Below are 11,375 nucleotides of genomic sequence, written 5' to 3'. Positions count from 1 at the left end.
AGGGAAGGTCGGACAATAGGGCCTCCCGGGCAGCATTAATTTTTATTTTATTTTATAACTACGACGCCCTTTTAAAATGGCACAACTAATTATACATAAGAAGGGACAACTTGGCCCCTTATTTATAACTCAAAATGTTCTCTCTTAAAATAAATAAATTGATTAAATAATAAAAATATAAACATATATTTTCAAATTAGCAATAGAAATAGATTATTAATAGATAGATAAAAAAAATTATTAATAAAAGGAAAATAGAGAAATTATTAAAGAAAATGAAAAGACAAATAAAAATTTGAAATTATGTTTAGTTATTAAGTTTAGTCCCATTTCCACGTCATTTCATTACACACATTCGCTATTTTCTCTTCAAATTTATAATTATGGTAAGAGATATTTATTTTATTATATATATATATATGAAAATGAGTGATAGGGAGACTGAAATTTGGAGAGGAATAAGTGAGATTGACGTGTCATTAAAAGAATAAAGAGTAAAGAGAGAGAAAGAGAAAAATTTTATTATTTTTTGCAAACATAATTCTTTCTCCCAAATTTTCTCACTCAATTATTTCTTATATAAAATGCCAATAATAAAAATAATTAAAGAATTAAGAGTGAAACTATAGTTTAAGGAATTTGAAGACATCATGTTTAACCCAAAAAATTGAAAAAACAGTCATTGATCATCATTTATAAAAGAGGGTGGGATCTACTATCTCATACTATATCTCACTTGCCTTCCTTTATTCAAAAATATTTTCAGAAATCATTCTCTTTTGATAAAAAAAAATAGTTTATTTCTTTGATTTCGGAAGGATTTTGAAGAAATGTTATGGGACAACAGAACTTTATAAAAGGAAGAATTTGAAAGATCGTATTAAAAAATAATTTAATAATTAAAAGTAATTGAATAATCACCTAAATTATTTCCCTATTATTAATTAACCAACTATTTTTCGGCAATATTATAATAAGTTATAAATTTTATTTTAATATTATATGTATTTATAATAACAATTACAAATATTATATTTGTTATAATTTTATTGTCAATATTCTTATTTTATTATTTTATTTGTTAATGTAAACTTATTTATTTTAAAATAAATTTTATAATATATTTATTTTAATTATATAATATCATATATTTGATTTATATGAAAAATAAGAATAAATATGAATTAATTTTATTTATCCTTTTTAATATAGTGAATTAAGAGAGATTATGTATGAAAAAAAGTTGTAAAAATACATAAATAAAGAAAAATGTAAACTATAATTAAATCAACTTGTTTATTTTATATATAAATGCGTAAAAAGAGAGTGATAAGGGGAGAGAATTTAAGTGAGGAAATGATATGTCACTACATCTGTATAAATGATATGTCACTACATCTGTAAAAATGATAAAATGTGAGGAGAGAAGAGAGAGAAATTTTGTTATTTTTTTATCTAATCAAATTGCCACATTATTTCCTCCCCATTTTCTCTCTCAAATTCCCTCTTCCAATTATTTCTCATATAAAAATAAGAAGTGATAGGCAAGGGAATTTGAGTAAGGCAATCATTTCTCATGTAAAAATGAGGAGTGATAGGGAGAGAGAATTTGAGTGAGAGAATAGGGAGAGAATGATGTGTGACTACATGGATAGGGTGAGGGAATTTGAGTGAGAAAACGGGGAGGGAATTGGAAAAAAGATAAAAGGTGAGTAGAGAGAAGAGAAAGAAATTTTGTTATTTTTTTATCTAATCAAATTTCAGCACATCATTCTCTCCTCTCATTCTCTCCCTTAAATTCCCTCTCTCAATCATTTCTCATGTAAAAATGATGAGTGATAAAGAGGGAATGATCATTTCTCATGTAAAAATGATGAGTGATAAAGAGGGAATGATGTGTCACTACATAACTAGTTGAAAAAATGATAAAGGTAGGAGAAAGAACAGAGAAAAATTTTGTTATTTTTTTATCTAATCAAATTGTGGCACATCATTCTCTTTCCCATTTTTATCTAATTGCGCCACATCATTCTCTTTCTCATTCCCTTCCTCAAATTTTCTCACTCAATCATTTCTTATGTAAAAATTATTTATTCTATAATTAGATATAAAATTAATTATCTAAAATAAATTTTATAATATATTTAATTTAATTATATAATATAATATCATATCTTTTATTTATATGAAATTAAAACTAAGTATGAATTAAATTTATTTATCTTTTTAATAAATAAAGTGAATTAAGAAATATGATATGAGAAAAAGTTGTAAAAATAGATATAGACAAATTATTTATTCATTCTATATATAAATGTATAAAAATATAAAATTACTTATCTAAATAATTTTTTGTATATTTTATTTACTTTATATAATATAATATAATATATTTTATTTACTTTAACCAATTAATTAATTAGTAATAAAGATTATATATTTTTTATTTTATCAATATATTTAAAATTTATTTGTAATTTATACATATTAAATATAAAATTTTATTATTTAAAAAAATTAATATGGCCTAAAATAATTTGAAGGCCTAAATTAAAAGGAGGATTGAAATTAGTATTTATAATTAGGAGGAGGGCTCCTCACATAAATTCTCTCTCTAAACTGCTTTGCTTAGGCCCTATCGCCATCATCGAATCAAATCTTCTTCCTCCGGGGGCTGGTTTCCTCGTATCCAAATTATTGTTGTTGTTATCATTTCAAGACTGGAGATTTGAGGCTATACATTCGAGATCATGGAACCAAAACCCATCGTATTACGAACAGTATGGGCTCACAATCTCCAGTTAGAATTCGAGGTTATCAGAACGATAATCGATCGTTATCCATTCGTTTCAATGGATACCGAGTTCCCCGGGGTCGTCATTCGATCCGCCCTCGACAATAACCGCTATCAGAACGATCCTATCACCAACTACCAATCGCTCAAGAAGAACGTCGATATGCTCAACATCATTCAGATCGGAATCACATTGTCTGACTCCCATGGAAACCTCCCAGATCTCGGTTCCGATAATTCCTATGTCTGGGAATTCAATTTCCAGGACTTCGATGTTTCGTGTGATGCCTACGCTCCCGAGTCCATCGATCTGCTGATACGGCAGGGAATCGATTTCAAGAAGACCAGAGAATACGGAATCAAATCCGCAGATTTCGCCGAGCTGATGATGTCGTCAGGGCTTGTCTGTAATGAATCGGTGAGCTGGGTGACGTTTCACAGCGCGTACGATTTCGGTTATCTCATCAAGGCCTTGACTCAATGTCCCCTTCCTGAAGATCTGCCCCAGTTTATGTCTTTGTTAAAGATATTCTTTGGTTCTATGGTTTACGATGTCAAGCATCTGATGAAGTTCTGCGAGCACCTCCACGGTGGGTTAGAGAGTGTTGCTACGAGTCTGGCGTTGAAACGGGCGGTTGGAAAGTCCCATCAGGCTGGTTCTGATAGCATGCTAACATGGTGTGTCTTCCAGAGGATTCGAGATTTTCATTTGATCAATGAGGGTGCTGAGAAGTATACAGGTGTTCTATATGGTTTAGAGTTTTCTTAAACTTTGCTAGCTTGTATAGAACATTACATCAATAATTTGTCCATGTTTTCTTATTATTAATAGAGCAGTTTTTCTTATTTATTCACCCAAATTTATTCAATCTTCTAACTTAATACAGATTTCTCTTTCTTCTTAATGTTTGGGATTGCTAAGAACCACCTTGACCTTCTTTACTATTTCATGAACTTACTAGGAGATTTCATACTTACACAATATTAGGTGTGAAAAAGGCAATATTCATAAGGATGGAATTCATAAGGGTTTCACAATTTTTATATGGAATGGTTCAAGTTTTTTAATATTAGAATGTTCAATGGACAAAGACTGTGATCATCATCTAATACCATGGAGAGAACTTTTCAGTTTGTTTCATTGAACTGATATGGACAAAACAATTATAATTGTTTCTATTTACCTAGCCTGTTTCAAATCCACTATTTCCTTATATTCTTGACATATGTGTATCTTCAATTAATAGTTTCTAGTGTTTCTGTTTTTACCTTATTCATCAATTTCTTCAGATTTCAATGAGACAGAATGTGAAACTTATGAGCCTATTTGGGATTAACAAGTGATTCAGCTATTGCTCTTTGTTACTCATTCTAATCTTAATGAACCACTTCTTGTAATTCAAGTTAAGGAAGAGAGACTCACATGTATCAACATATACATTTACAATTAATGGTTTTCAATTAGAGTTAAGGACTCCAAGATATAGATAGATTAATCAAAGTATTGCACGAGGCAATAGGTGTCAAAAATCTATGGGGTAACCATTTGTTAATTTCTTATTATAATTCTCATTTCTAACTCATCTTGTAAATTAGTTATGTATTCACAGAATCGCCGAGGTCAAGGAACCAGGCATGTGTTGGATTTCCTCTTCTAAATGGTTTTAGATGTTATTGTTGCCTTTATCAAGCAAATACTAGTTTCTTCTGTAGCTTTTGTTGGATATTATGAATGCTAAGCCTATATATTTGGTTGATACTTGTGCAAATGCAAGATCTTTTAGCAATCTCCTATTTTTTGTTTTGCTTTCAAGCAGTCTCCTATTGCTTTCATTTACATACTATGTGAAAAGTAGCTAAAAATTGCTGGACTATATCAAATGGTTGGAACAGATAGCTACTAAACAGGGCTTATTATGATTGTTCATGTTTTAACTTAATAAAAGTCCATGCTGCTATGTCAACATTGTACTTATAATCTTGGGACAGGTTTGGTTCCTTTTCCCTCCGGAAAAAGGTATTCCTTCAAGGATGATGTGTGCTTGACAACTGAAAATGTTACACAAAAGTTCAACCTGATATCTCATGCACCCAGGAAAATAATGCACTATGTTTAGTTTGACTTGAAATCATACATTGTTTTGAAGACATTCAGGGCTAAAACCGGAGAGATTGTTAATCTAATAAAAAAAATTGTTCAGAAGAGCTGATGAGATTCCTCTGGCCTTTGTGGTCACAATGAAACATACCGAAGAAAAAATCAGATTGGAATGTGAGGTCTTTTTCTTGGGTGTTGGGTAACAGTATTGTTGTATCAATTCTTAAAAAGATTTTTGGTTAATTGCAGGCAAAGAGACGATGATTCAAACATGGGTGTCTCAATTCTCACATCGGTATGGGTAAACTTCTTTTGTTGGTATGATTCGTATGAAGCTAAATATCCTCTATATCTGTTTTGAATCATTTTGCCTACATATTTAGCCAGCCACATGTTGATGATGCTGATGGGCATTTGCATACCCTTTTTCTAAATATTCCTTTAAGGTGCTGGAGATCTGACACTTCTGTTTTATATTTTTGAGGCAATTTTCATTACTCAAATTCACATCCATTCCAAATTCTCTACTGTTTCAGGGAATTAGCATAGTTTCAAGGTGCTTTAAGTGAAATCGAAGTTCAGAGGGGGTTACAGTAACAATGGTATGCACTTGTTCCATCTTTTTTGGTGTATGTTATTGGTAAAAAATGGTGGTTGTTGTAACTTGTAAGAGTTGCATTATCATCCCCACCACATGCCACCCACATGCATCTTGTTTTGTGCTCTTCAACTCTTACATAGATTCTCTATTTCTCTCACTTATCATGCAATTGAGCCCACTAGGAATTGGTTTTGCAAGTTGAAAGAACCTTTTGTCTTAGCTTTGTGTAAAACTTCAATCGGAATAGAAAGAGAGAGAGAGAGTGGATTGGAGTAGGGGGAGGGAGGGGACCATATATTCTATTGTAGCTGTTGATTGTTGTTTCTGCCATCACTGTTTATAGATAATGTGGACCAAGACAACATTGTAGTGTTATGTGCCTAAACCACATCCTATATATGAAATTTTTTGTTCCTAAAAATTGTTGGAATCCCATTAAGAGGGTGCACATGTACATCAATTTCAACCCACCTCTCATTGACTTGTTTGAAGATACCAATGTGACTGTTGAGTTTTTTTAATACTTCAGGTGTGAAAACTCGAACCTATGATCATGAGGACATGAATTATTATCTCGAGTCTTCACTGGTTGTTGTGTTATCTTCTTTTGGAGACTAATTGAGATTGTGTGAAACTGGAAATCCTGAAAAAAAAGAGATGAAAATAGTATAGAAATAAAAAGGAAAAGAATATAGCAATACTAAAATAATTGTGGAAGGCAATCTTCTCTTTCACTCTTAAATTGGTTGTCTCCTAACAAATGGGCTACCCTAAATGTTAGTCCTTTTCTTATTTCTTTGTCTCCCTCCATCTCTTTCTATCTATTGGGTAGTCTAATTTAGTGTAATAAGGGTCAATGTCTAACAACTGTTGATGAATAAATGAGCTCGTGACTGAAAGTTCCTTGTTGAATAACAACAATGTTTGGTGAACCCCATTTGTATATAGTAATGTTTGGGAATGAAATTTATTAAGACGAAGTCTTATATTCAATTTCATTTAAAATATCATACTAAAGTGGGAGTCATTACAATGAGTTTTTGTGTTAACCTCTCTCTCTCTTAGAGCTCGCTAGGATCTTTCTTCGTCTTTTTAGTGTCAATTTTATCTTGATTGTAACTTTGTTCTTTCGATTTTAATGTAATATCATGAAAATAAAAATCTTAAAAGTTATTTTTGTTGTAGGTACGTCTTAAACAATATAATTTTAAACATAATTTTTCTATAGTCGTGATATTTTAGTAGTTATTTGGATATATTGATATATGATTTTTTTAGGAATGATTTGTTCCTCTTTGCAGTTTCGCCATTACATTTTTTAATGGAAATTTATCCTATAAAGAAAAAAAATAATTGTTTGAATTAATTTCAAACAAACTAATAGGTGAAAATATGAAGATGTCAAATACTAATTGAAGATCTTAGGAAATCTAATAATGTCAACAATTGGGAAGAAATAGTTGTTGAGAAAATTGACTTAGATGAGTTTTATATACATATAATGAGTAATTTTAAAAGAATATAATTATTATTTATATATATAATTAAAAAAAAAATATTAAAAATAAGTTATTATAAAATCAATTATAGAAGTTTGTGATAAAAAAAAAAATTGAAATATAAATTTATTTTAATTTTGATAAAATTATATAAAATTAAAATAATTTATAAACTAATAAAATTCATAGCCAACTACTTAAATTTATTTTGCATGTATAAGATTTTAGAAGTTAAGGAAAGAAAAAAAAATTGTAATATCATTTTTTTTTGTTATATTAGTTTTGTTTAATATTTAAAGATTAAAATAAATAAGTAAAAAAATTGATATTATAATTAATCAAACATATCTAAGGTGCATTCCTTATAAATAATATATCATTTAATTTATTAATTAAAATATTTATTATCTTTTATAAATATATTTTATAATTATATATATTATACCATCGTATCAACAAAATGGTCCATCTAAATTCGTCAATATGTGGAGAAGAGTACGAGACAATAGACTTCAAGGTTATTGGGTTCAATGAGAGCACCCCTTGAAATTGTCACACCAAGTCCGCAGACTGTTTCATTTGAGCATGTCACTTTTGTCGTGTCAACTCCTCCTGTAAGGAGTAAACTCATGATCTAGGCAACCTGGATGAATCCATTTGATGTGGGAAAGAAGCGAGGTTAGAGAATATTGTAGTATTGAGGAGACGGACACATTAGGGTGAGGTTTTATGTGTCGAAAATTTTGAATCATACTGACATTTGAAAACAATAGAGGCTATACCAAAGATTATCTACTTGAAGCCTCCTAGAGAGCCGGTCACAATTCATTCCCCGAGTTGGGTCAAGGCTTAGGAGGTCTTATTCTTGGAATCTTTTATAGTTGAGCAAGTGAGGAGATGTACGACAATCCTCCACACACTTTTTGATTGTACGAGTGATCGCATGATTTAAGTTTATTTCGAGAAGGGTCAACTTAAGAAACTTAGTTTGAACTTAAAAAATAATAATAATAAACAAATGAATGTAGACAAATAAATACAAATCCAAATAGAAAAGAAAAATGAACAGTAAATTATCATTAGATAATGTTTCTTTATTATTCATTTTCTCAAAATTTTATTTTGTTGAGTTTGTGACAAAATTGTCACAATACTTTTTTATCCGTTTATTATGATAGTTTGCGAACATGATTCCTTTAGAGCGTTTTTACTTAACATTTTTAGTTTATTAAGTAAGATTTTTGTATTTATGAATATTAGTCTACGATAAGGCCGTAAATGAGTCAAGTCGAAGTCGAGCTTAAGATAGCTTTAGCTCGACTTAGTATTTATTAGCTCGGTTCGAACGAGTTTATATATTTGAGCTCGACTCAACTATTACCTACAAACTCGGTTCGACTCGAAAAAGTTGAACTAAAATTAAATTTACAAGCTTGAACTCGAGCTGATCAAGCCGGTAGTCGAGCTTAAATAAGTTTCATAAGAACAATTATCAAAGAGAATATTCCACTTTCGACACGAAAGAGATGATTGAGTAACTTGAGTTTACTAATTCTTGGAAAAAAAAACTAGGAAGAAATGAAGCGACTGAAGAGGAAAGAGTACTTGTGAATAATTAAAAAAAATGGTGAAAAAGGAAGAATGCTCGTGAATAAGTGAGATGATGAATATATGATAGGATTGTTAAAATATATTATATTGTTGTTATAATATATTATATTATAATAATGATGATAAACTAAGGATTAATGTTTTTATTTTGACATTTGGACAATATGATATAATTATGTGGACTTGCTCCTTTGAAGAAAAAGTGGAAAAAAAATATTTGTTTTAGATTTAATATTAAAATAAATAAAATATATTATATATTATTAGGCTCGAAAAAGTTCAAAAAGTCATTAAGAATTCAAACTCGACTCAAAATTAAACTCAAGTCAAACTTTGATTGAGCAGTTCACATTTCACAATCGGCTCACGAGCAGCTTGATTTATTTACAGCCTTAGCCTACTATATTGTGTTATTTAAGGAATCAATGTTAAATAAGGAAATGTCACGCTTTTTAAATTAAGAAAAATAAATATTTACAAAACATGAAACAAAATATAAAAGAAATGCACAAAAATATGGTTTGGCTAGAGGATATTCCAAATTTACTTTCAGTGTCTTCATATAGTTTTGTTGATATTTATTAGGAGTGAGAAAAATTACCGATATTATAGGTATATCAAAAATATTGTACCGCAATATATCAAAAATATCGATTTTTAAGGTATACAAAAAAAATGTAAGGTATGGTACCAATATCGAAATTATTAGTACGGTAAATGTATGAGATTTTTAAAATTTTGATATATCAAGATATACCGAAATACTGAAATAGTATTTATAAATTAATATATATATATATATATATATATATATATATATATATATATATAATACTTATAAGGAAATAATTAAATAAAATTGATATTAATTTAATTATAAAAATATAATTTTTGAATATTATTAAAATATTATTATATTAAAATATTATTCAATATATGCCATCTCTATCTTACCGATAAGATTGAAAAAAAATGCAACCAAACTATCAATCTCTTCGAGTGGTGGAAAGGAAGTGAAATTTGGTATCCAATCTTTTCGATTATTGTCAAAGATATTTTTACAATTTCATCATTAACGGTTATTAGTGAGTCTGCTTTCAGCATGGGTAAAAGGATATTGAATATTTTTAGGAGCAATTTGAATACTAAAATGGTGTAAATATTGGTTTGCACAAATAGTTAACTAAAAGAAAAAGAATTGAACTTTTGGAAATATCTTACTGATGATGATGAACTTGAATTGTTTTAAAAAATTAAAAAAAAATAAAAGAGTAATTTTTTTATTAATTAAGTCTAAATTAACTAATATTATTATCTAACTTGGATTGTATTATCAATTTATAAAACAAATTTGTAGATACAAATATGATTAAAGAACGTTCTGAATATACTTATTTACGTTTATTCTTGTTAACTTCAATTTTTTTAACTAACTTTAATTTTTAACATTGACTAGTTTTTACAAATGTTAGATTTTAAAATGAATATTTTAATTTATGATAAATATTTTTTTAATTTGGGTAAAATTTATATAGTAACTATATTAAATTGATTTTTTTAAGTTAATATGTTTTTTTATGTATCAAATGTATAATACCGATACTATACCGAAATTAAGGTATACCGAAATCAAAGTAAGTTAAGGTATGAATTTTTTTTATACCGAAATTAAGGTATACCGAAATCAAGGTGATGTAAAGGTATGCATTTTTTGTATACTGAAATTTCGATAAGGTATAAGGTATGTGTAAAACAATAAGGTATACCGTACCGACTCACCCTTAATTTTAATTATATATGATTTATTTATAACTTATGAATACTGGAATCACATCATGTAATTGAATTATTTTTGGGTTTTCATTGTCAACGGTAAACTTTAGGCTGTTTGCAAAATTTAGGGCTAATGATCATAATTTTGAAAAAAAATAAAATCTTACAAAAACAACCATCAACGACCACTCAAGTTTGTTCATTAGAAACAAAGATGACAGGTACCATGTCTTATATTTGTATGAATTAATATAAATTTCAAATTTATATAGGGGAAACTAGAGACCACAAATCTTATGATTTATTTTTTCCAAAAGTAATAAATAAATTAAATTTTATCTTAAATTATTTTATATCTCAATCTAGATTCTTAGTCTAGACAATATTCATGGAGCAATTAAAATTTTATACAAATTTTTAAAATCTAGATTTATAATAAAGAAAAACAAGAGAAAAATATAACTTAATGTTTAGTTGTATTTATCTTATTTAAATTGCTATTTTAATTTGTTTAATCACTTTAATTTATCTTTCTTATTTGTACTAAATTATTCAACTTATACGCTAGGAGTGGTTATTCAGATTGGGTTTGGGTTTGAATTTACATGTTAGCGGATTGATGTTATTGGGTTGAGTGATACTAACTTGAATATGACTTATTAAGTAATTTGTGTTAAAATCTTTAATTTGATGATATTTTATTTGTAATTGATCCGAACCCGACCTGATTGACCCGACTCAACTCGAACTCAATCATAATTTAACCCGATTTAATTAATATCGCATCTTTATTTCAAATTAAAATGAAATAAATATAATAATAAAATAAAATCACAAATCCCCATGTTCAAAACAGTCCTATTTAAAAATATATATATAATCGAAAAAGTTTATTTGCTAACAAAAAATTATTCACTTAATCGAGATCATAAGTAGAATCAAAACAATCCAATATATATATATATATATATATATATATATATATATATATATATATAT

General features: G+C 28.1%; 1 protein-coding gene and 1 long non-coding RNA gene across 2 annotated transcripts; both read left to right on the top strand.

The window, feature by feature from the left end:
- The first annotated feature begins 2,610 nt into the window (after positions 1 to 2,610).
- LOC124922210 (probable CCR4-associated factor 1 homolog 11) lies at positions 2,611 to 3,648 on the top strand. Its single transcript, XM_047462943.1, has one exon. The coding sequence runs from the start codon at positions 2,751 to 2,753 to the stop codon at positions 3,561 to 3,563; it is 813 nt and encodes a 270-aa protein (XP_047318899.1). The 5' UTR covers positions 2,611 to 2,750; the 3' UTR covers positions 3,564 to 3,648.
- A 931-nt stretch (positions 3,649 to 4,579) lies between these two features.
- Positions 4,580 to 6,505, top strand: LOC124922272. Its single transcript, XR_007097787.1, has 4 exons — positions 4,580 to 5,066; positions 5,142 to 5,187; positions 5,276 to 5,338; positions 5,429 to 6,505. It is a non-coding gene; the product is annotated as an uncharacterized LOC124922272 (long non-coding RNA).
- Positions 6,506 to 11,375: the final 4,870 nt, after the last annotated feature.

This window comes from Impatiens glandulifera, chromosome 1 (genome assembly GCF_907164915.1).
Source record: "Impatiens glandulifera chromosome 1, dImpGla2.1, whole genome shotgun sequence".
In the NCBI taxonomy this organism is placed as follows: domain Eukaryota; kingdom Viridiplantae; phylum Streptophyta; class Magnoliopsida; order Ericales; family Balsaminaceae; genus Impatiens; species Impatiens glandulifera.
The sequence above is the reverse complement of the archived record's forward strand: the minus strand, read 5'-3'. Positions and strand labels throughout refer to the sequence as shown.

Coding starts and splice junctions, on each gene's coding strand:
- LOC124922210 (XM_047462943.1), top strand. CDS start 2,751: ATGGAACCAAAACCCATCGTATTACGAACAGTATGGGCTCACAATCTC.